The sequence below is a fragment of the Protopterus annectens genome, chromosome 5.part0 (genome assembly GCF_019279795.1).
Source record: "Protopterus annectens isolate FY-2018-M chromosome 5.part0, PAN1.0, whole genome shotgun sequence".
NCBI lineage: Eukaryota > Metazoa > Chordata > Ceratodontiformes > Protopteridae > Protopterus > Protopterus annectens.
This window is the reverse complement of record NC_056735.1, coordinates 625,662,020-625,688,782: the sequence shown is the minus strand read 5'-3', so window position 1 is coordinate 625,688,782 and position 26,763 is coordinate 625,662,020. Positions and strand designations below refer to the sequence as shown.

The window sequence follows — 26,763 nt, the reverse complement described above, 5'->3', positions numbered from 1 at the left end:
CTAGGCTTGGTAATGAATCCCAGAGTTGGTTATATTAAAACAGCAATATCTGAGACAAATGCGAAATAATGCACACACATGCACACACGCATCAGAAAACTAATTAAAGCTGATTGTTTATAAAACAGATGTCTTTGTGCTACATAAATCACATACTGCAATCTGCTTTAGTTGTGTAATCATAGTAATTTCACCCATAACAATAAGCCTAATTACTTTTGTGTATCTGTAATTGCATCTCTTGTAAGTAATATAATTTGGAGACACTCCCTGAATAAATCTAATTACAAAACCAGAACAAATATATTAATGCATATTTGCTGAGCATATTAAAACATAACAGCTGTCTTTGGTAGAAAAACATTTCTGTTATATGGTTGGTTTAGCATTTCTAAGCAACTTTAGCTATATTTGTATTAATCCCTGTGGTATGTGTAATGTGTGAATTCTTATCTAGTTGTTGCACATATATCTACAACTGTTTGTGTGATTGGGGAGTGGGGAGGGTACGTGCATGTTTGTGTTTGTGTGTGTGTGTAGCTTCACATTGACAATACGATCACATGTTCGTTTTATATTAAAGAAAAAAGTGTCCATCAAGTAATCACTGTGTGGTGAATGTGAAACAAACCTTTAATAACAAAATTTAATTTCACACTGGATTGGAATACTGGTTTTACTCAATAAATTGTGACTTTACATTTCAGGAAAGGGGTGATGCCAGCCCTCTTGCAAACTATATTTCACAGCCATTTCAGTGTATGCTATGTTACAGAGAAAGTCTGTTTAGGCTTTACAATTTGGAAATGAAGTATGGTAAGTGTGTGATTGTGGAAAGAGACATACTTACAGTGAGTGCAACTGAAAACTTTACAAGATGTACTAAAAGTTACTCACATTCAGAGACTTTTAAATGTAGCAAAGTCTAGTTTTTCATTTTGTTTTCAAGTGGTATATATATATATATATATATATATATATATATATATATATATATATATATATATATATATATATATGTCTGTGTGTGTATACTCAGTAAAAACAAGGTTTAGGGCAAATGTGCAAAATACAACCAAAAAATTTAAAAACACACATCAGACCAACTTATCCAGTATTGTTTAGCACTTATATTTTTACCAAAACAGATGTCATCAGAAAGCAGTTGAACTTTCTCATGAACTTATGTTTAAGCACTTAAGACATCCACATAACCTTTTTCATCCAATCACTCCAAAAAGTTAACAAACACATTTGTCATTGCCGGACCTCACTATGCCCAAATAAAGACCAGTCCATTCCATGTTGATATTGTGACCATTTATTGGAGAAAGCAATGCATCAATCAAATAATCATTTGCTTGTAAGTCATTTACTATTCAAGTAAACAGCAAATAGTAAAACGTTTTTACCAACATTCACAAATTTCAATTAGTGTGGATTGGAACATCCCTTTCCTGTTCTGGCCAGTTCCTCCCAACAGGAGGGCGTGTACTTAGTGTCTGATTGGCTCCAGTATGATTCCTGTATTAGCCTACTCATATTCTCCACCTTTAATTTAATATAACCATTGTCTAAGATTCAGAAAAGAAAAAGAGGGATGAATAGGAGGAAAGATTAGCTGAAACAGCCCTTGCTTGTCATCATGCCCTCATTCTGTTCCCCTGCTTTTCTGAACCTTGGAGTTGCTTTTTTTTTTAAAAAAAAGGCCAAAGCAATATTATTTCATTGCAAATTGTAAATTTAGTAAATCCCAACCCATATCATTTAAATGGACCCCATCTGAACTATAGAAATCTGACCGAGTTTGTTCAAATTGGGCTTATCAGTAACAAAAAAACTCCCAAGTGTTTGAAAGCTCTCACTGTGCTGGCATTTGAAAATTAGTGGGTAGTTTATTTCTGCTGGTTTACAAGCTCTGTGCCAGTTCAGTCTTAGTAAAACTACTAACCATGCAATTATAATATCCAGGAACTTAGGTTGCAACACACACAGATCGACCAACATTTTGCCGAGGAGGATGTGCTTAGGAATGTAAGTGAAATCATTGCCTCCCAAATTTATGATTCATGCCTCCCAAATGTTTGATTAATTCTTTTTGAAACTGAACCAGTTCTCCAGTGATATTAGTAGCATGAGGCAGGATAAGGATGGGTGACCTACCCATTCAACTTTCCAGTGCTTTGGATCCAGACCAAGGTTCTTTCCATTAACGCTTATGGAAGCTCTTTGGGCTGCTCTCTAGCTAAAATAGTGGCCAGTAACTCAGAGTAGATGTGGACCTAAAAGGAAAGTACAACATTTTAATTTCACCTTATGTACCTTATGTGGGCATTTGAATTCCATCTACCTGTGCGTTTTAAAACTTCATACAAATTCCCTTCCCTGGCAAAATCAGACACTCTTCCTATTCTAAAGGAGTGAGTAGTGTAACCTTCAGGTGCAATGCCTTGGCTTATTAATGCTTTTCTTTACATTATGTTAACTTCTGGGGCTGTGATAGACTGTCCTTTTATGTGTTGAAATATCAGCTTTTGTGAACAAGCTTCTCCTAAAACTTTTTGAATTGTCAGGGCCCAATGGACTGGGCAAAATGTCATTGTTTCAGTTTTGTGCAACAGAATGTGTTACCCTGACCAAGTTGTTCCATTTTAGATTTCTTAATCCAAACTGAAACATTTCTGTCCGTGTCAGTACTGCTGACAAATGGAGAGACTGCAATAACTCATTGACTCTGAAGGCCCCAGCATAAAGCCATGTGAGTAATGATGTTCTTCGTGTTTCACTGTTGCAGACATTACATTCGGGTAATCTGCTGGCAGGTTGCCCTCAGTCGGCCTGATTATCAAAGTCTTGGGTCCTGCGTTGGTTGCTGTCTCTTCTTTCATGATGTCAGGTCGTCAGGGGTATAAAACATGCAGCTGACACCATTACCATCAGTCTTTCTTGCCACCCGGTGCCCAAAGCAGAAGCAGTTTGCAAGTGTCGGTCGGCCAACTCCTGAAATTTTCGTTTTCGAGTTTCAGATCCGAAGTCTTCAACTAAAAAGCTAAGTACCCCATTGGGGAAACTTTTTCTTGCTCCTTACCGATGTCAGTAAAAGTTAATAATTGCATTACTTGTGGGAAGCAAATACCTCATAAGGATTTTCATTTGTACTGTATTCCTTGCCTAGGCCCTGACCACAACGTACCTTGCTGTCGGTTTTCTGCTTTATTTAATCAACGCACTGTCAAACGTCGGTACATTTTTGCTTCTAAATATTTTGGCTCACACTTTAATTATCCAGAAATGTCGTTGGTTTGCAATCCGACTACCGGAATTCCTAAAAAATGCAAAGAAAAAGACAGAGACAGGCTGTTGAGGTCCAAAACTGCCGACGACGCTTCTCCTAAGCCAGTCGCCAATTCGCCGGTACTTAGTGAGGTGCTTTCGCAGCCCCTGATACCTGCTACTTCTGATTCGCAGGCCTCTACTGAGACCCATTCGGAGTCTGGTATGCCGCAAGATGCTTCAGTTATGGAACCCGCGGATGTCTCTACCTTGGATGGGTCCGGGGACGCTGTGCAGGCACCAGCTTCTGAAGGTCTTTTCAGGCCTACAGATTTGTATATTAGACCAATGCCGTCTTCAAAACTAAGACGAAAATCTTGACCTATGCCTAAAAAACTATGCCTGGCCCACATGTGTAGGCCCCTATGCCTAAAAAACAAATGATCAAAATGGCTGAAGATTTAATTACTCTGATCAAGGGTAGCCATCCCCACCCCCCTTCTAAGAGGCCTAGGCAGGACATTGATTATGAATCTTCTGAACAGGAATCTATTTCTTCTGACTCTTCTAATGAACAGGAATTGTCTATATCCACTTATGAGGACTCTGATGCAGAAGATTCCATTCCTTCTGCTTCTCCCCCTGAGGATTTTTCTTTTGGGGAAACTTTACATACCTTAGCGGAACATTTCCACTGAGCAAGTCAGGATTTCTCTGAATCTAAAAAGAGAGTTAGGGATTTTCTTCTTCTCCCTCAGCATAGGGCTTTGCCTGTACCTCCTGTTCTAGACATTGTGGATGATGTTTTTTTTCAGAATCTAGTATGGATCCTTATTCTCTGCCTCCGGCTCCTTGTAAGCCATATAGATACTACAGGGGTTCCTGACTCCCACAAATTCCTTTTCAAAAATCCTGTTGCAGATCCTGAAACCATTTCACAGGGTCCCAAGGGCATTAAGGCTTCTACTTCTAAAAATCCTACCCCTTCTGATAGAGATTCCATGGCGCTGGATAGATGGGGTAAGAAGGTTTACACTTCTGCAGCCTTGGCAATCAGGGCTTTAAACTGTAAATTTCATATGCTAAACTATCAACAGCATATCATGGGACTGCTTAAACAGAAAATGATGTTAATTTCTGATTGTGTGGAAAACAAAGATTTACAGGATTTATTGCATTCAGCTGAACAAGTTGGAAAACATACTTTGCAATGTGGTTTTGATTCTTTGGAGGCCTCTTGCAGGGCTGCTGTAACTGGGTCTGTGCTAAGAAGGCATGCTTGGCTCAAAGAGCAAAATCTGCCTGATCATGTTAAAGCAAAATTGCTGGATGCTCCTTTACAACAGGACCGTCTCTTTGGTAATAACGCTGAAGAAGTTTTAAAAAAGATGGAAGATAAAGCTAAATCTATGCAAACTGTGAAATATTTATTACAAGTGCAATCTCCAAGATTTAGTAGGCACTGGCCTACTAAGAACTGATCCTTTCCAGTTCATTCGAGAGCCACTCACGTCAAACCCAGACATTCCAAAGGCTCCAGGTTTCAGTCACAAGGGACTTTCAGAAAAAAACAATGGGCTGCCTCCTCTTCCAAATCTGGAAACAACAAGACACCTCCCTATGGTAAGCAGTCTCAATGACTTCCCTTTACACTTACCAAGCACTTACCTTTTAGCTGCCCCTTTGGGGGAAAACTGGCTCTTCATGCAAGAAACTGGCAACTTATAACCAAGGACAAATGGGTTTTAAATATAGTATCCCAGGGATACAGATTTCATTTCCGCACGTTGCCAATTCAAAACGGATGGCCAGACCTGCCCCCAAATCAGTGGGCAGAGGCCCAGAAACAAGTAATTTCCCTCATGAGCATAGGGGCTATTCAGTCAGTACCAGAAGAGGAAAAGGGACAAGGTTTCTATTCATGACTTTTCCTGGTACCCAGAAAAAACAAATCATGGCATCCAATTCTGGACTTATCTACTCAAAACACCTTTCTGGACTTCCCAAAATTCAAGATGCTGACTCTTCAACAGTTACTTCTTATGCTAGGCAAAGATGACTGGTTGGCAACTCTATATTTAAAAGAGGCTTACCTGCATATCCCAATCAGGGAATCTTGCAGAAGATACCCCCGCTTCAAAGCAGGCTACTTGCATTACCAGTTCTCTGCACTGCCCTTTGGCTTATCTGCTGCACCCAGGGTCTTTACAAAGTGCCTGGCTCCAGTAATTGCATTTTGCAGGCAAAGAAATATTCAAATATATCCATACCTGGATGATTGTCTAATTCAGGCAGAAAACAAGGACACTCTTCTGAACCATCTGGCGTTTGTAAAAAGGGTTCTAGCTTGTCTATGGTACACTATAAACAAAAAGAAATCACAGTTGGTACCCTCTAAAAAAAATTGCATTCCTGGGTGCAAGATTGAATACAACTGCCCAGATGGCTTTCCTTATGCCAGAGAAGCAAATTCATTTGGCGACTTACTTCAAACAGCTGGCCACAAAAACCATGCTTTCTGCAAGGCAAATACTGCAAGTCTTGGGATTCATGGCCTCCTGCATTCTTCTAATTCCATATGCAAGACTGCATATGAGGAAACTTCAGTGGTACTTAAAAAGTCTATGGAGTCAGCATTGTCACAGCCTGGAAACAATGATTCCTATCATACCTTGCCTGCAACTAGAATTCCTGTGGTGGACAGAGGCCTGCCACCAAAACAAGGGACTGCCATTCACACCACCCCCTGCCGCCCAAACCCTAACTACAGACGTGTCAGACTATGCTTGGAGGGCACATCTGGCAGGGAAGTGCATTCAGGGCAAATGGAGCCCAAATCAAATACACCTTCATATCAATCAAAAAGAAATGCTAGCTGTACAGAATGCACTGACAGCCTTCAAGGACTATCTTCATCCAAGACAATTAATGATAAAGACAGACAACACCACGGTTATGTGGTACATAAACAAGCAGGGGGATACACACTCCTACCCCCTTTGCAGACTAGCCATGACATTGTGGAACATGGCCTTGACCTATCAAGTACAACTACAAGCTCAATTCCTGCCAGGAAAGCTGAGTACTCTGGCAGACGAACTAAGCAGAAATCTCATGGACCCACACAAATAGGAACTGGAACCACAGATTTTCAACATTTTGACATGCAAATGGGGGAGCCCAGCCATAGATCTTTTTGCCTCACCCCAGAACTATCAGTTGGACAAATTTTGCACAAAAACTCATCACAAAAAAGCCTGGAAAGTATTTATTTATTTTTATTTTATTTTACATTTGTTAACCGGGCTAGTCTATATATTTCCATTTTCAGTAGAGGCCCGGGGAGAAAAGCTCCAGTGGCAACAAATAAAAATTTAAATTAAAAAATCAATATTAATACATGGTAAATAAAAGGATTTCAATAAAAGATTAATAAAAATACAGGAAGTAATAAGAATCCTAAATACAGGAAGTAATAATAAAGTAAAGTAGGTATTTACAATAGTAAAGATGACAATATGTACAGGATAATTCATTATGCAGTGTGATTCATGTAGACTATCAGCACATCAAACAGGATAGAGACTTTCAGAGCATCAAGCAGGATAGATTACACCAATATGTTGAATTCTGTTAAGCAGTTACAGTCCTACTTCAAGGAATGAGAATTAAGTAGTGGTTCAAGAGGAGAAATATCTGTAGTGAAGTAGAAGGTTAATCAGGGTTGCTGCAGGGGCATAACCAGTGTGTTTTGAGGTGTCTTTTGAGGTTTTGTTTAAAGGGAGGCAGTGAAGAAATTAAAGTTAGTTCATTAGGCAGTAGGTTCCAGTTTTTTCCCACAGAGTTGGAAAACAGAGAAACTCCAGCCATGTTGTTAGACTTGCTTATGCTAGCAAGAAGTTTGCTGGAAGTGCGTAGAGAATTTAGATTTTTGTAGGGGATTATGAAATTGGAGAGTATTGGATTGCTGTTAGGTTTATAAAATATCTTGTGGGCAATGTGAGTTGAGAGACTTTCAGTTGGTTTTGAAATTCAAGCCAGCCTAGCTGCATTAGATTCAGACAGTGGTGAGTTCTAAAGGGATTGCCGGTGGCAAATCTGGCGATGTTATTATAGGAATTCGTTAGTTTGGTAAGATTATTTTTCTTTAGATTAGTATATATATGGGTGAGGCATACAGAAGAGTTGAAATTAAATGGGAGTGTACAGTATTAGTTCTGGCTATTGGTGTTAGGAAAGGTTTAATTCTATATAAGGAGCCTATTTTTCTGTTGACAGTTTTTATGGTGTTATTTATGTGGCTGTCAAATGTAAGGTTATTGTCAATAGTAATTCCTAACAATTTAGTGGTAGAATCGGGGAATATAATTGTGACATTATTGGAGATGACAGAGAAATCTATGGGGAGGACTTACTGGTGGGTGTAAAGAGAAGGAGCTTAGTTTTTTTAGCATTGAGCAGGAGGCAACGTTTTGTGAACCATGATTCAACTATGTTGAATACATTCTGAGTTAGAGAATGTAGAACAGATGGGGAGTTTGCTGAGCATACTAGTGTAGAATCATCTGCATATTGAATGCAGGTGGCTTGTGGAATAGCTACATGGAGGTCATTGATAAACAGTGAGAAAAGAAGTGGACCTAGAATAGAGCCCTGAGGGACTCTGAGTATGACTGGCAGAAGGGATAATATATTATTTTCCCAGAGAACTGCCTGTTGCCTATTGGTAAGGTAGGACTTGAACCATTTAACTGCCAGACAGTCAAGAGAAAGGGATTCAAGAATGTTGATAAGAAGGGCATGGTTTACCATGTCAAACGCTTTTGAGAGGTCAATAAATAGTGCAGAAGAGAGGTTGTTTTTATTACGATTTCTATTGATGGCTTCTGTAAAGGATAATAGGGCTGTTGTGGTGCTATGGGATGGCCTAAAGCCATGCTGGCAGTTTGCTATGATGTTATGTTGAGATAAATGGTTTAGTAGTTGTTGGTGAATGCATTTTTCCATAATTTTTGCTAAGGGTGATAATAGAGCTATTGGCCGGTAGTTAGAATAATCATTTGAGGTACCCCCTTTGTGTAGGGGGATAATATGGGAGATTTTCCAGATGTCTGGAACGATTCCTTCTTTAATGGTTCTATTTATGAGGATGGATATGGGATAAGAAATTACTTTGGCTGCTTTTTGCAGGTATTCAGATGGGAGCTGGTCAGCAGAAGGAGTACAAGGTTTAAGTTTTTGGATGAATTTATAGATGAGAGTGGTTGAGATGGGTTGTAGATGGAATGTTGGTAGGGTGCTAGGTATGGTGGTGGGGAGGCTTGAGATGTCAGGGACTAGTTGACTTGCTAGTGATTGTATGGTCTCTGTGACGAAGGTATTGAAGGTATCGGCCATTTGGTGGGGGTATTTTGTTCGGCCTGAGATGGTGTAGGTGTACGCGAGTGGCCTGGGAACAGGAGTTTATTTATACTAGACCAGAACTTCTGGGGATTGTTTTGGTGATTTTGCTGTAATTTACAGTAGTAGTTCTTTTTGTCTGTAAGTATTGCCTTTTTTGTACTATTTCTCAACTGCCTAAAAGTTTGTTGATCTGAGATATTTTTGTTAGCTCTCCATTTAGCACAAGACTTGTTCCTAAGTAAAACTTTTTGTCTGGTTTCTGTAGAAAGCCAGGGGGCAGGTTTGGATTTCATTCTAATGGACCGTTTGGTTGCGTGCTTATCAAGGATCGATAAGAATTTACAGTTTAGGTATTTAACAGCTTCTTCAAGTGGTACAGTTTTTAAAGGGTTCCAGTCACAGGCTCTAAGTTCATTTTGGAATAGTACTGGGTTAAAGTGTTTGTTGGTACGTGCAATCCTATATGTGGGGGGGTTAGAGATATCATTTTTTTGCCTTAGGATGTAGGTCAAAGAATGATTGCTTACATCATCTGGCAGAGTTCCTACCTTGTAAGCTTGTTTCTGTTTATTTATAAGTATCCAGTCTAAGGTGCTCTCTTTCTTATTTGGTTTATTGATTCTAGTTGTGGAGGTGATAGTTTGACTAAAGCTGTGAAGGTTGATATGAGAGGTAGGATTATCAGCGTTAACAACTTTCCAGTCAGTATTAAAATCACCAAGTATTATTGTTTCTTGGGGGTAAGTTGAGGACACCCAGCTTAGAATATCCTCTATAGTATTGATATTGTTACCGGGGGTAGGTAGATACAGATGATATATAAAGATTTGTTTGGTTGATTTGAAATCTGGTGATAAGGACTTCTGCCTTACTATGCTGAGGTGGGTTATATGGTAAAGTGAAGATTTGAAATCCATCTTTGAATAGAACTGCTACTCCCCCACCCTTGCTTTTTATTCGGTCTTGTCTTAATATATTATATCCTTGGGGAATGATTTCATTGTCTTTGGTGTCTGGTTTTAACCACGTTTCTGTCAGGCAGAAGATGTCAAAGCAGTGAATATCTAGAAGGGTGTGGAAATGGGCTACTTTGTTATTATTTAGGTGTCCTATTAGGAAAGAGTTAGGGAGTTTAGGGTGGGTTATTAGGGTAGCAGGATTGTTAGGGCCAGGGTTAGGGTGGATGTCACCATCTTTTAAGGAGGGATTACTTAGTTTAATTGTAGAAGTATTTATAAAGTTGGTTTGATATTTTACTTTCTTTACTGTGGGTTTATTGTATTTAATGTGGGAGAGTTTATGGCATTTAGGTAGTAGATAGGTGGGAACAGAAGTGATATTAGTTTGAATATTAGGGAGTATGGGAGTATGTATTGCTGTTTGTTTGAGAGAGTAATTAAAATGGTAATAGTACAGTTTTTCAAAGGAGGTGATGAGGTAGGTAGAGGTGAGGGCAATTGAAATTAAAGCTATGAGCTATTTGATTATTTTAGTTTTTACTACTAAAGGCATCTTGTAGATATATGTATAAGAAGTTTTAGGAGTTAAGTCTAAAATTAAAAAAGGTGGTATTGGATAAGACAAGCATTTAGAGAAGGGAACTAATACTTGTTAGCTATTTGAATCTTGCAACGTGGCTAATCACCTAAATTCACCCTTAGCATCCCTCAGCAAACCTGTGATGGATGTCATTTTGGAGGCGAGAAGGCCTAGTACTAGGAAATCTTATGCTGACAAATGGAAAAGATTCTGTGCCTGGAATCAATCTTAAGGATAAGCACAGCAGTGCCCAACATTCCTCAGATTTTACAATACTTAACTGAGATGCTTCACAAGGGCCTGTCCTTTTCTTCCATAAAAATCCATGCCTCAGCCATTTCAGCTCATTACAACACAGAACATCCCCTCTTCTCTCATCCTCTGCTAAAGCAGTATCTCAGAGGGGCCAAAAACTTAAGACCACTCAGGAGAGCTCCAACCCCTGCCTGGGACCTCAATTTTGTATTGGAAAAGCTCACTCTCCCTCCTTTCAAGCCAGCTGCTACTGCAGACCTAAAATTTCTCTCCTGGAAAACAGCGTTCCTTTTAGCAGTCACTTCAGCTAGAAGGATTTCCGAATTACAGGCTCGTATGGCAGTGGAGCCTTTCATCATTTTTCATGCGGACAGGGTATCTCTCAGGACCAGTCCACCTTCATGCCTAAGGTGGTATCCAGTGTGGCTCTTAATCAGACCATTCATTTGCCAACTTTCTTTCCCAATCCACAGAATAAGGGGGAATGGATTCTGCATTCATTGGATGTACACAGACAACTTAGATTTTACTTAAACAGGACAAAATCTCAAAGAAATTCTGAACAACTGCTGGTGGCATTTGCTCCAGGGGCAGAGAGAAAGGCTATTTCAAAGCAAACCATTTCCAAATGGATAAGCCATTGTATTCATTTATGCTATATGCACCATGGAAAAACTATCCCCCAGGGGATCAGATCCCATTCCACCAGGGCTGCATCTACTTCTACAGCTTTTCTCAGAGGTGTTCCTACCAGGGACATTCTAGAAGCTGCTACATGGAGCTCAGTTCATACGTTCACCAAACATTACCATTTACCATTTTTCTCTAAATCCAGAGCTGGCTTTGCCACTGCTGTCCTGCAGGGCCTTATAGCTGGTCCTAATGCTGTATAATTCCCTCCACCAAATCATAGCTTTGGGAATCTGCCCAAATGTAATGACTACAACAATGAAACATAAAGAACATAGTACAGTTGTGTACACTTACCATAAATGTAGATGTTCAAGTGTATTCACTGTTGTAGTCCTGGCTGCCCTCCCTCCAGCCCTCTATTTTTCTCTGGCTATACCTCTACTTTCTTTCACTATGCTTAAAAGCACTTTTGATGTATTTGCTTTTGGGATTGGAGGTATATTTTTTGTGTCTTTAATTTTATTTGCTCCTCATTTGGGATGCACCTGATATCTGGGGCAAGAAAAACTGATGTAATGGCGTCGGCTGCATGTTTTATAACCCTGACGACCTGACGTCATGGAAGAAGGGACAGCAACTGATGCAGGACCCAAGACTTTGTTAATCAGGCCGACTGAGGGCAACCTGCCAGTATATTACCCGAATGTAATGACTGCAACAGTGAGTACACTCGAACATCTACATTTATAGTAAGTGTATACAGCTGTACTTTGCACATAATGCTAGAAACTGAAAATCCATGACTGATTCCCTTAACCCCTTTATTACTAGTGGCAGCAATTGATCCCCAGTAAGGTTCCTGGAGTGTCTAACAGTGGCATTTATTCGACAGCTACCTTTCATTAATCTCTTGACAACCCAATGTTGAGTCAAGTTGGGCAGACTTAAGCAGCAGGCTGACCAGCTTATAGTAGTCATTTGTAAATGTAGACAGACATGGCGAATCACTTAGAGCACACCTATGAAGAATGTAGTGAATCATATGGTCTAAAGTCCATTGTCTGGCCTCGACTGACTGGTTCAAGTAAACCCCTTTGAATTTCTCCAAGTTTGACTGGTAAGCTGTTCTGGTGTTTGCAGCCCATGAATTAACTAACAATGTCAAAGTCATTCCTCCCCCAAGAGTTTTATTTGTGGTAGAACTGGAGTAGGAAGGTGGTGAGCCACTGGCGCTAGCATTCTGAACCTGAAAATACATAGATGGGATAGACTGTCAGCTATGTTCTTCTTATTGCTAGGTGCATACGTAGCATAAACAGGTTGATTCTTAAATTGAGTAACACTAATTGCCTTAATACTGATATCTAGAGGACCTTCTTAGCAGAACTGGCACAACAGCTTGATTATCAAACTAGAACATGAGTTTTTTTATCCATAATGACTGCCTGCCAGATGTACATTGCCACCCATATGGGTAGAATCTCTAGGTATGTGATGTCTGTCTTAAACGTCCGACTAAATAATTTTTTGTTGAAGTTGCATTGTCGAGTTTATATTTTACTTTGCTACCTGCCTTGCTTATGAACTGAGACTTTACTTTGTTTCTTGGTTGTTATCAATGTGATGTGCGTCTTAACTGCCTCAGGCCCTGAAGGCAGACATTCAGTAGAGAACCATCTGCCTCCAAAATAGCCACCCATCCCTCTACCTGCTGTTGCATCTGTGAAAAGCTCAAAGGAGTCTGAAAAACCCAATCTGTTGGGCATCACTTGACCCCATTGAATTGGCCCAAAATGTCTTCCACAGCCTCAAATCCTTGTTCACTCTTTTTTGGGTGCAAACCCAATGTTGTTTTTTCTGATCTCTTCTAAATAGGCTAGCTAAGGACCTTGTTAATGCTCTTCCTGGTTGGATCACTGTACATGCAAACTGTAGAGATCCTAATAATGACATTACCTGACTTATTCTGACCTATGCCCCACCCAAGAAAATCTCATTGTTTGTCTTTAGGCACTGTAGTTTACCTTTGGACGGTGTGAATGACTGGCTGTTGCATCTGTCAAGACCTAAAAACATTTTGCAGGGAGAAGGGCCTTCTATCTTATCCTCAGCCAAAGGAACCCCAAGGTTGTTACATAGCTCAATGAAGAGGTCTGTGCCCATTCTGGTGTTTTGTTCACCTTTGCTGATAATGAGAAAACCATTGAAGTAATGTATGGCCAATTAAGTCATGGACCTTTGTTGCAAGCACCATTGCAGCACTGTGCTGAATAACTCAAAAATCACACAAGCACCAGAAGATCCCATTGGTATAGCTGTGTTGAAATACAGGGGTTCTCTTAAAGACAACCCCAAATTTTGGCCAGTCCCATGCTTAGATGAGTAACAGCCTGAATGACAGTTTAATGTCAAGTTGACCTAACCACAACTGTCTAAATGATCTAATAATATATGTGGCCTCCTCTAAAGTGGAGTATTTTACCCTTATGTCTTCCTTGATAATAAAATCAGTAACTGAATGTCTCTTGTTGTTGTTGTTGTGTCTTTCGGCTTTTCCCGGTTAGGGGTCACCACAGCGGAACTCTGGTCCACTAATGATTGGCAGGAGATTTTTATGTGCCGAGTTGCCAGCTGTGACACACAACCTTCAATGAAGGTACGCCCATTCACGCATGTCTCCACACAGAAGACACTCTAGCTGAGAATCGAACAGGACAACTCTATGGATAGGAAATGTGATAGATCAAATTAAATTCACCTTTTTTTTTTCTTTGGAATTAAAACATATTGGTGATGTTGTGAACTGTTTCCAGGGAGGGGCCGAGAATGGACTAATTATCCTGAGAGATTGTTTTTCTTCCTTGAGCATGCTTGATATAATGCCCTCTTTACCTTTTGTGGACTTCAGATTTATGACTAACCTGTTATTAAATGGGGCAGTGGAGTTTAAAACAAAACCTTAGGCAAATCCATGTACAAACTGTGAGCTGCCCTACGATCTGGGTAACCTTCTAATTCTTGAGCTAGTACTTCATCTTTAATGGGCAAGTGGGTTCCCCTTTGGTTGACTGCCTTATTGAAAAAAGGAACATCTGAAGCCACAAAAGAAGCCCCTCTCTCAAAAGAGGGCTGTTTGCTTCCAAGAGGTCATTTTATCACATATTGGGTGGTGCTGTAGGTGGCTTGGTTTGGCTTCATTTTTGTCAACAAAAATGCTGGGTAAGATTTTCCACAGTGAACACACAAATGTGTGAGTTGGCAGTTGAACCAAAAACATCTGCTGCTGTTGAAAGCCTATCATGTTTTAATGTCTTGGGATTCTTGATTATTGCTTAACTGACTTGTGATCGATTTTTCTAGCATGGCACTCAACCAAATATATGGGTGTCTTTGATCCCATCTGATATCCTTGTTGGTTGCTTTTAATTTCCTGAATTTCTGATCATAAATTAAACAAGTTACTTTGCCCCGTACATGTTGAGCTTCCTTGATTGTCAACAGGTATGAGATTAGCAGCAAAGACAGTTGAGGGTATTTCTCTATAATCATAGCTGAGTAGATTAAGAACCCTTCCACCCAAGCATCTCATTTTTTTGGTGTCCATTTAACAGTTGCTGACTTACCTAATCAGCTACTGATGCCATAAGATCTTTGGATCCTGACTTCTCTGCTTCCATTAATCTTTGTGTACCATCAGCATATCCATAACTGCTTGTGGCATATGGGAATAAAGTGTGACCTTGGGGCAGAATGCCCTGACATGTTGCATTTTGTTGGCATAGGTGATAACATTACTGGGACGCTGTTATCACTGTTCCCTTCTGTAGGCCCCTTGCCCCAATTGACCTAACTCATTATTAGAAGATGTTTGTATTGTGAAAGGTAATGCTTCTCCCTGCTAGACCGCTGTAAATCTAAACCTTTTTTCTAAAAGCATATGAAATAACCTAGTCTTGCTGACATCAGACAGTGACTCTAAAAATTCTTTTAAATACTCTTCTTCTTGTGTTTGATTTACTAGCACTTAACCTTCTATTTTCATCATTACTTTGTGCTTCATTACCTGTTTCTTCAGGACTGGGTGCAACACTAGCACTTTCTGTTGAACTGTTCAAACTGGGTGTGCCATTGAAAGTGTTTTAAGTTTTCTTCCTGCTCTTCTTGGCTGGAGCTTCCATTAACTGGAATGAGTCTATTCTGACTACTGCATGTCCACTCTTTGAACTGGATGGGATGATATTGCCATCTGTTGCTAACTCCTGAAGTACCTAGCCTGCCAGCGCAGTTATTCTTGCCCATCATGACTTTAAGGACTGCAAAGTAAAGCATCTGTGAATACAGTAATTATACTAAATAAAGCATTTACAAATGTTATTGCCAATCTAATTACCATCTTAACCTTCCATGAATTAACTGACTATAGTAATAGCTAACCCTGGCAGTGCCCATACTTCTCTCAAAAAATAATAATAATAACAATACTTTTTTGGTAACTGAAAATATTATTGAACCTTACTCATATGTCCATCTGTGCCCTTCTAGCCTAGAGCTGTTGGCTTTTTCATTGCTTGCTCACTAACATTTTTTTAATACTACCATGGATAGCCCTGCTGGTCAATATGATTAATAGCAAATACTCATTGAGAAGGCCACACACATGTTCTTGGGCCCATACGTAATTTCTAGGCTAGTTGCCTTTTCTAGGCCATTTTGGGCTTACCTAATTTACCTCAAAGGTGAGAATAAAACCCTATATTTAGTGACTATGAGGTGAGTACCTTAACCATTATACTAACCTCCAACACAATGTTTATATATATATATATATATATATATATATATATATATAATGTGTGTGTATATATATATATATATATATATATATATATATATATATATATATATATATATATATATATGTATGTATATATATATATATATATATATTTTTTTTTTTTTTTTTGTTTGCTAGCTTGGAGGGGTGGAGAGGGAGACAGGGAATGTATTAATCTTAATGTTTTTGTGATGCTACTTTAAGTGAGTCATTTGTTCTCCTTCTTTGTCATTATATATATATATATATATATATATATATATATTTTTTTTTTAACCTTAAGGTGATTTAATTCCTTACTCCACTCATAGTTCTTGATAATTCTGGGACAATTCTCAGTAGAATCAAGGATAACTCCAGAATTAATCAGGAAAATTCTGGTGCACTTTTAAAATATTAGTAATACTATCTTGAGACATTAGCAGAATAAGAAAATATGAATTAATGTACTTTTTCTGAAGTAAGTGAAGTCTATAACTCTACATATTTCCATTGTTCTTAAACACAAACTGTTTGAAATTCTGATATACTTTTCTCTGCGTTTAAACAAATATTGTTGACATTTCTGTCTTATTCACATGCAGATGTTCATAAATCCTTTATGTCTGTCCTCCATTTGTGTTAACAATATAGAATGTTGTTCATGAAGTGGATTCCACTAAATAAATGACAGTGGCATTGTTGCACGTAAATATATACTCTAGCTTCAAAGATTTTGTCCATGCTCACTTCTTCAGATTGTTAATCTACTCTGACGACATTCCAAACCAGGAAAAGTACCATACTTAGTTTTAGGAATTGCAGAAGCCTTAGAATGTTTCAGTAAATACTTCACATTTGAAGCTCTGTTACTTATAAACTTTGGTGTACTCCAACAACTTGGAGTAATTCATTGTTGCCCCACAATGTTTTCCAGTATGATTTTCCAGTACCTGTAATGTTGTCTTAATCACTTATGCAAGTGAATGGGGGAACCCATACTGAGTTTACTGTATAAAACATTTGCAGCCACAGCTTTTAAAATGAGCACATGCAGTAGACTTAGTGTCATGGATAACCTCTATCTAAAAAAATGTTGATTGACTCACATTTTTCTTTGTGAAATTGTGTGTCATCAGAAAGTAATCTACTTAGTCTGATGAACTGACTTTTTACCATGATCTTTTTACATGGAGTAGGTGTCTGTCTGGAAAGTATAAATAAGATTTGCAAAGGTCTTTTTTACTACTAAAGAGCAGCAACACTTTTTTTTTGCATTCTTTTCTGTGCTTTAAGCAACAGTGCTGCAGGTTAGCAATGCTTCAGAATGCTGTATAGGACCTTTAGAGTTTGACACAGGTACCAACAATATGCTTTGCTTTTTATCACTAGCACTGCCTGAACACTGTGTGATACCATTAGTCAGTGACAGCAGTGAGGGACATGATGTGATCCTTTACCAGTGCCTTTACTTTGTGTCATAATGGAACCGCACACACTATATAGAGCCATCTGAGAGAAGCATAGATTTTCATTCCATTAGTATTAATACTGTTCTAGCTCATGTTTTTACTATGGGCTACCTTAAGCATAGATAATAGAAAGATGCGCTGTCAGTCAACATTGAGATCACCTCAGTTAACAGTAATATAAATACTGTCTCAGGTCTCCCCTGAAAAGATGCTACTAGCCTAGTGAGACTAACCCACTCAAAAAGGTTAGATAAAAAAAAAATTTTTACAAAACATTACATTTCCCCATTTTAAAGTAAGATATCTTACAATCAGATGCTTCCACCATCAGTAGCATGGTCATTACTTAAAACTCAGGCATAGCAAAACTGTCAAAAGTTCTGTTTCTTATCATTGGTGGTACTGTGAGAGAATGTTGGAAGAATGCGACATACTGTCACCATAACCTTTCAGCAGATTCTTTGATCCACATCCGTAGTATTATTATAAGTTAGTCTAATTTTGGAACACTACATTTAGCTCTCACATTGTCACCTCACAGTAAGACGTCGTCCCGTTCGATTCTCAGCTAGAGCGTCTTCTGTGTGGAGACATGCTTGAATGGGCATACCTGCGTTGAAGGTTGTGCTTCAGGGCTGGCAACTCGGCACATAAAAATCTACTGCCAATCATTAGCGGACCGGAGTTCAGCTGTGGCGACCCCTAACCGGGAAAAGCCGAAAGAAACAACAACAACATTTAGCTCTCACAGAGTACTATAACTGCCTTAAATCAGTGTCAGTATCACGGGTCTCTTAGTGTATAATCATCTTGATTCAGATGGTACGCATGTATCTCATTTAATGTATCATGCATGATCTGGCGTGATCCTATATTTCAAAACTATTCTGCCATAAGCATCTTTTCTTTTTTTCTAGATGAGGATGGGCTTCCTTTTTGATGTAACATTATACTTTTTGTAGTTCCCTATTTGCTCTCTTATGTGACATAAGACAGACATGCTCATTATGTTTACCTCTTCCCCTTCTCTGTTTTACACTGTCATGTTCCATTTACAGTTAAGTATCCATACAGCTGACCTTTGGTAACAGATATGTAAGTGTAAGGTTTAACTTTTCATCATGAATCCCAAGCTGTTTGTTTGATGTACAGGTTTGAGTATATTTCATTTCATTTTCAGGAACTTAGGTAAATACACTGGAAAAGAAGCACAATTTTCAAGCATATCCCAGTACAGTACAGCAAATTGCCAATTGATAGTTGTAGACTGTTACAATTGTTAATTTTATTCAGATATGTTTGATCATATGCTATAATTGAATGCATGCGAAAAGTCAGGTTGCTTCCTTGTGTAATGTGTAGGTGATAAATTAAATGTTTACCAATGGAAAAGTTTAAGGACGTAGCTTAAAAAGATTATATTCATGATTTTTGTAACCTACATTGCATGGCACAATAGATTTTCTTCGTGTTTCACTGTTGCAGTCATCACATTTGGATTATCCCTGCCAGGGTAGCTCTCAGTCGGCCCGAAACCAGAGGCTTAGTATTTCTGTGCTGGTTGCTGTCACTTCAGGACTGACGTCAGGTCATCAGTAGTATAAAGTAAGGCAGCTGACGCCATTACATCAGTCTTTCTTGCAGAGGAGCCCAAAGCAGAAGCAGTTTGCACGAGTGCTGCTCCCTGAGTTTCGTTTTCATAATTGAAGTTGACGTCTTCTAAAGCTAAGTACTCCATTGGGGATCTTTTTTTCTTGCTCTAACCAATGTCAGAAAAAGTTAACAATTGTCTCGCCTGTGGAAAGCAAATACCACACTGAGACTTTCATTCTTACTGCGTCACTTGCTTAGGCCCAGACCACGACGTCCCCTGCTGTCCCTTTTGTGCTTTGTTCAACACCAGAACTATACATCGCCAGGCCCTTATTGTAGCTAGATATTTTCGCTCTCAGTCCTCAATTTCCGATATGGCTTCGGTAAGCCATCAAACATCAGATCTTCCAAAAAATGTAAGGATAAAGACAGAGACAGACCGCACAGGTCCAAACCTACCGATGACGCTTCCGTTAAGCTAGTCGTCATTTCTCTGGTCCTCAGTGAGGTGCTTTTGCATCCCCTGATGCTCACTTCTGTGGATTCACAGGCCACTACTGAGACCCTTTTGGAGTCTGGTATGCCGCAAAACTCATCGACTAAGGATCCTGCGGTTGTCTCTACCTTGGATGGGTCCGGAGCCACTGAGCAGCCACTGGCTTCTGATGAAGTACTTCACACTACCAATTCTCTACACAAACTGACAACTTCTTTTGCATCTTCTGTTCTTTTGAAAACTACCAAGTATATAAGGCCCAGGGTATGAACCACACCCAAGAAACCGACGACCCCATCTCAGGCACCTGCTTCCTTGCCTCAGTCTCAAATGCTTAAAATGGCAGAAGACCTTATAATGTTGATCAGGGGAAGCCAAGCTACCCCTTCCAAAAAAAAAAAAAAAAGAGATTGTCCCCAGTAGTCTTATCTGAACAGGAGTCCGATGACTCCGATGCCTCTGAATATGAAGGCATGCAACCCCTCTCTGCTTATGAGGATTCTGATGCAGAGGAATCCATTCCTTAAGGCTCCCCACCAGAAGATATTTCCTTTGGGGAAACCCTTCATACTACAAGGGAGCATTTCCAGTGGGAATGTCAGGACTACCCTCAGTCTAAAAAGAGACTCTGGGAATTTTTAGATCTTCCACAGCACAAATCCCTGGCCATTCCTCCTGTCCTGGATATTGTGGATGATGTTTTCATGCAATCTAGTTTAACTCCTGATACCCTCCCTCCCACTCCCAGGAAACCTGACAGGTATTACAGACTCCCTGACTCTCACAAATTTATTTTCAAAAATCCTACTGCTGACCCTGAGGTTATCGCCCAAGAGCCTAAAGGAATTAAAGCAACTTCTGTTAAGAATCCCACCCCCTCAGATAGGGATTCCCGAGCATTAGACAGATGGGTTAAAAAAGTATACACCTCTACTACTCTTGACATTAGAGCACTAAATTGTCAGTTCCATATGCTAAAATTCCAGCAGCATACCATGGAATTCCTCAAACAAAAAATGCCAACTTTTACTGCTTGCGCATAAAATAGGGTTGCAAGACTTGCTGCATTCTGCAAGTCAAGTAACTAAGTACACCTTACACTGTGGTTTTGATGCCCTAGAAGCATCTTGTAGGGCAGCAGTCACCAGTTCTGTCCTTAGAAGGCATGCTGGGCTTAAGGAACAGCCCTTGCCAGACCATGTCAAATCTAAACTATTGGCTGCACCCTTCCACAAAGACAACTTATTTGGCACCAAGGCAGAGGAGGTCTTAAAAAAGATGGAAGAAAAATATAAATCTATGCAGACTGTTAAGGATTTCCTGCAGGTGCAGCCACCCAGGTTCAGTAGGCATTGCCCCTCCAAACACTGACCCTTTCCTGCCCCCTCCAGGTCAGTTCAGCCCAGACCCTGGGGAAGTAGCCCCCCCCCCCCAGACAACAGCCACAGGGAATGCAGACTTCAAAGCAATGGAGTACCTCCACTTCTAAACCAGGGAGTGCAAAGCCACCCCCACCCCCATGGTAAGAACTTACAATGACTCTCCATTTCCACTCCCTTCCTCTGCCCACCTGCACTTGCCCCTGGGAGGAAAACTCTCTTTCTATGCAAGCACCTGGGCCACCATTACCAACGACCGCTGGGTCCTCAACATAGTGTCCCAGGTATACAGATTTTCTTTCCACACTCTTCCAACCCCAAAAGGGTTCCCAGATCTACCTCCAAACCAGTGGGCAGAGGCCAAAAAGCAAGTCCTTTCCCTGATCTCCATGACGGCAATAGAGCACGTTCCTGCAGAACAGATAGGCCAAGGTTTCTATTTCAGGCTCTTCCTGGTACCCAGAAAAGAGGGCACCTGGTGCCCCATCCTCGATTTATCCATTATAAACACCTTCCTGATGATATCAAAATGCTCACCCTTCAGCAACTGCTACTTATGCTCTCCAAGGATGCCTGGCTAGCCACCCTAGACCTAAAAGAGGCCTACCTACACATCACAATCAGGGAATAATGCAGGAAATATCTATGTTTCAGGGCAGAATCTCTGCACTTTCAGTTCTCTGCACTTCACTTTGGCTTATCTACTGCTCCCAGAGTTTTCCCAAAATGCCTGGCTCCCGCTATTGCTTTTTGCAGGCAAAGAAATATTCAAATTTACACATACTTAGATGACTGCCTAATTCAGGCAGACAGTCAGGGAAAGCTGCTCAAGCACCTGGCCTTTGTAAGGGACCTACTGACCTCCCTAGGGTACACTATCAATTAAATGAAATCCAAACTAGTTCCCAACCAAAAAATATATATATATTCCAGGGAGCAGGCCTGGACACAGCAACCCAGATGGCATTCCTTACACCAGAAAAGCAGTCTTACCTGACAGCCTATTTCTCTCAGTTAGCCACCAGACCCCAGTTATCTGCAAGGAAAATCCTGCAAGCTCTAGGGTTCATGGCATCTTGCATTCTACTCATTCTGTATGCCAGACTGCATATGAGGAAACTTCAGTGGTACCTAAAAAGCCTTTGGTGGCAACACTGTCAAGACCTGGAAACTCTTATACCAATGATACCTTGTCTAAGGAAAGATTTTCTTTGGTGGGCAGCAGCAGCATGCTACCACAACAAGGGACTCCCCTTCTCACCACCCAGACCCTCACCACAGACGTATCAGACTATGCCTGGGGTGCACACCTGAATGGCAGGTGCATACAGGGCCAATGGAGCCCACATCAAATACATCTGCGCATCAACCAAAAAGAGATGTTAGCTGTCCAACACGCATTGACAGCTTACAAACCCCTTCTCTCCCCAGGGGCTCTACTGATCAAAACAGACAACACCACAGTGATATGGTATATCAACAAACAGGGAGGGACTCATTCCTACCCTCTATGCAGGCTCACCATGACCATTTGGCACACAGCCTCAGCCATGCAGCTACACCTGTTAGCACAATTCCTGCCAGGCTCTCTAAACTCTCCGGCAGACAGCTTAAGCAGAAATCTTTTGGACCCACATGAGTGGCAGCTAATCCAAAGAACCTTCACCCTTATAACTCGGAAATAGGGCACCCCGAAGGCAGACCTCTTTGTTTCCCACTCCAACCATCAGCTCAGCAAGTTCTGCACCAGGGAACCTCACTGCAGAGCCTGGAAAGTGGATGCTCTATCTTTCCAGTGGGTCAACCTCTCGGACTATGTATTTCCCCCACTACCTCTCATTACTAGGGCGCTGCTCAAAATAAAGGAGGAAAAACCCAGGGCAATCCTGATTGCCCCAGACTGGCCACGCCAGCACTGGTACCCACTGTTGTGCAGCCTGTCCCCTCTGCCACCATGGCATCTCCCTCAGATTCCAACACTCCTGACCCAGAGGGAAGGAGAATTCATGCATTCCCAATTGCATACCCTCAGCTTGGCAGCCTGGCTTATTCCCTGACCACTGTACAAGTTGCCAGTCTCAGTAAACAGGTTCTAGATGTTATACATGAGGCTAGACGCCCTAGCACTAGAAAGTCTTATGCTGACAAATGGAAAATGTTCTGCACCTGGATCCAGGCTAAGGGAGCCGATATGGCACAGCCCTCCCTACCTCTCATTTTGGATTACTTAGCTGACCTACTACACAGTGGTCTATCCTTTTCCTCTATTAAAATTCATGCCTCTGCTATCTCTGCTCATTTCAGCAATGAGCAACCTCTTTTCTCACACCCTCTCATCAAACAGTTCCTCAGAGGGGCTAGCAACTTGAGGCCACCCAGAAGAGCACCTACCCCAGCTTGGGACCTAAACTTTGTGTTAGAGAAACTCACTCTGCCCCCCTTTGAATCGGCAACTTCAGCAAAATTAAAGTTTCTCTCATGGAAGACAGCCTTGCTTCTGGACATCACTTCAGCAAGAAGAATATCCAAGCTACAAGCACTAATGGCTGAAGAGCCCTTCATCATTTTCCATGCTGACAAGGTCTCCCACAGGACTATAACCCATCCTTCATGCCAAAAGTGGTGTCCAGTGTGGCTCTCAACCAATCCATTCATGTGCCCACCTTTTTCCTAACCCACAAAACAAGGGGGAAAGAATACTGCACTCTCTAGATGTGCACAGACAGCTCAGATTCTATCTAGACAGGACTAAAAAATTCAGAAAGACTGATCAGTTGTTAGTCAGCTTTGCTGCAGGAGCAGAAGGCAAAGCCATATCAAAACAAACAATTTCCAAATGGATAGCACACTGCATCCATTTCTGTTGCAAGCAACTTGAGAAACCTCCCTCTAAGGGGGTTAGAGCTCACTCTACCAGAGCAACTTTCACCTCTGGCAGCTTTTCTCAGAGGAGTCCCCACCAGGGACATCCTGGAGGCTGCAACATGGACATCTGTTCATACCTTCACCAAGCATTGCCACCTGCCTATCTTCTCCAAATCCAGGGCAGGCTTTGCCACTGCAGTCTTGCAGGGCAACCTAGCCAGCCCCCAGTCTTCATGACTGCCTCCACCCTTTTTCTCAGCTTTGGGAAGCAACCCAAATGTGATGACTGCAACAGTGAAACATGAAGAACATAGTACAGTTGTGTACACTTACCATAAATGTAGATGTACGAGTGTATTCACTGTTGCAGTCCTGGTTTCCCTCTCTCCATCCCCTATTCTCTCTCTCCTTACAAGGAACTTTTTGGTATTTACTTTCTACTGTTGGGGTTCTTCCACCATAACCTGGCTCCCACTTGGGGGCTCCTGACAGGGCAAGAAAAACTGATGTAATGGCGTTGGCTGCCTAACTTTATACTACTGATGACATGATGTTAGTCCTGAAGCGACAGTAACTGACTCAGAAATACTAAGCCTCTGGTGTTCGGGCCAATTGAGGGTTACCCTGGCAGGGATAATCCAAATGTGATGACTGCAACAGTGAATACACTCGAACATTTACATTTATGGTAAGTGTACACAACTGTACTTTCTTTGTAGTTATTTAGAATTGCTTTATGATTATCATTTTTTTTACTTGTTGTAACTTCTTTCAAACAGTAGTCCATATGTATTCTGTTATTATTGCATAAGCAGCCTTTTTATGCTGAGCAGGTGTCCTTTTTATGTGACACATTTAAACCAGTGTGGTAAATTCTGAGATATTTTATGGAAAGATACATCTAAATTTTTCTGTGGCTGCAAACACTCTTGTCTATGCACAGATAGGACCCTACAGGGCAATGACTCTTGGTAAGTAGCTATATGGTTACTCTTAAAAGTTTCTTTATATCAGATATCAGTTCCTGTTGTAATTCATTGATTTTTTTTTCTGTTTGAGTAAGCTTGTGATGTAAAATGCAGAGTGAATTGTGATGCTTTATTTGCTGTAGCTCTGTTTGTTGACATTGGAGATAGACATCGGTAGTCCACCGAAAAGTACTGAGAGAGACAATTGTAGGTTGCATATCCCATACAAATCCACAGTGTAAAACGTAATTGTAAGGAGGAAGTTTCCTAGCTCAGAGACTGATGTATATTTACATTGCTTATTTGCTCATGCTGTGGCCCTTGCTTTGATTACACTTAGACAACTGTCAGTATCTGTGCTGTTTAACATAACGATACGTTTTAATGAATAAAATCTGCACATTGTTTACACATACTATATATAGTGTCAAGCATGCTACACCTGGAAATCATTTCCTTTTTTTTTCATTTCTTTATTCATCATTTTTGTCCAGTAAGTTCAGGAATTTGGAAGAGATGTAGCTTGTGGTGGCATTCATTTATGCAAGGTAGTTAAACTTATCTTGGATGGGACAGCAGCTCACTGTGGGACACTCACACATTCACACACAAACGGCATCCACATCTGTGGCCAACATGGATGAGTGTCAGTTCACATACTGCATGAGTAGAACAGAGTACCTATGAAGAAGCAAGAGGACACAGGTAATGTGGAGACTCTACAGAGAAAGCACCCCAGCTAAGAACCAAACCAAGGAGCCAAGAGCTGTGAGAAAACAATGCTCAATGCATAGCATCCAAAAGGAAAAATAAAAAAAAAACACAAATTAAAATTTCTGCAGTCTTTGATATGAGCAGACAGATACCCCTGATACTAAATTTCTATGTCACACCTCTCTGTCCCCCCACGTTACTACTGCATCACTTTTGTCCATCATAAATGCATTTAATATTTGGTTTTGATAAATGCTATTGTTTTCTCACAGATGCTGAAGTCAGTGATAGCAGATCAGCTGTTACTTAGTCACCCCGTGCTCTGCTTGATGTGAAAGTTTATTGTTTGAAATAAAATGTCACTGACATACATTTTACTTGCAGTGCTGAGCAGTGCCCAGGAAAGTGCACTTATCGAACTCCTCTCTGCAGCTGTGCGCCAGGCAGCTGAAGGTCATCCTCCTCCAGGAAGAGGAACAGTTAGAAAAGTATGTGGACCTGTAAAAAATCTGCTTGTTCTTCTATAAATATGCTAGTGGATACATTACATCTTTTATTTTCTGCAGAATGACATGTGGCAGTAAATATTCCATATTGGTTAAGATATATTTGCATTTGAAAATAATATACTTAGCTCTCATAACTTTGCATGTTCCTGTTCATTGCTTCTTTGCTAATGCTTGATTCTAGGTATGCTTCGCTGCAGGAATATGTTTATTTCCTCTGTTCTTAAAGTAATGTTTTTTTATGTGCAACTCTTCTTGCTGTTTGAAAAATGCAATTTTTTTTATTTAATGTTAATATTTGACAACAAATATTTTCTCTAGATTTAACTTAATTTGTACTAATTTCTCATTGTGTATTTGACCCTGGAATAGCCTATTTGAAAGAGCTAAGAGACATGCCATGTCTGAAGTTTGCATGGGTTAAACCTTTGCTGTACTGGTAGCTAAGTTTATCATTTTGGCTGCCAATGCCCGTGTTCCCGTGTCTTCTGTTTGGGAACTGCCCACAGTGAGAGTAGTTGTGACAGGTTCTGTGTTATGTACTTACAAAATATCAAGGATCACAAAGTAGTTTACTGAAGGGTGGCTCAAAGGATATTTTATGTTTTCATTTTGAAACAATGTGGGAAGACAGCACATTTCTTCAGCCTAATAGTCCTGGAACTACTGGCATTTATAAATGTATATTTGATGTGCAGTACATTTCCTCATGATAGTGAAGGCCACTGATGCCGTTTGCCATTGTTTTCTGCTTAAATGAGAGCATCCATGTGACAACGTGAGATAGTGCCAGCTATGCCAGAGGAAGTAGAGCAGTGGATGTGTAACATATGCCAGCATAGCTAGCTGGAGTT

At 40.4% G+C, this 26,763-nt stretch overlaps 1 protein-coding gene across 3 annotated transcripts in view; it reads left to right on the top strand.

Moving 5' to 3' along the window:
* LOC122802711 (cohesin subunit SA-2-like) overlaps nt 1–26,763 on the top strand; it is a 1,740,876-nt gene that overhangs the window by 777,263 nt on the left and 936,850 nt on the right. For all 3 annotated transcript variants that reach the window (XM_044072465.1, XM_044072464.1, XM_044072463.1), the window contains exon 17: nt 25,788–25,891. In XM_044072465.1, coding sequence (XP_043928400.1) covers nt 25,788–25,891 — 104 coding nt within the window. The remainder of the gene's footprint in view (nt 1–25,787; nt 25,892–26,763) is intronic.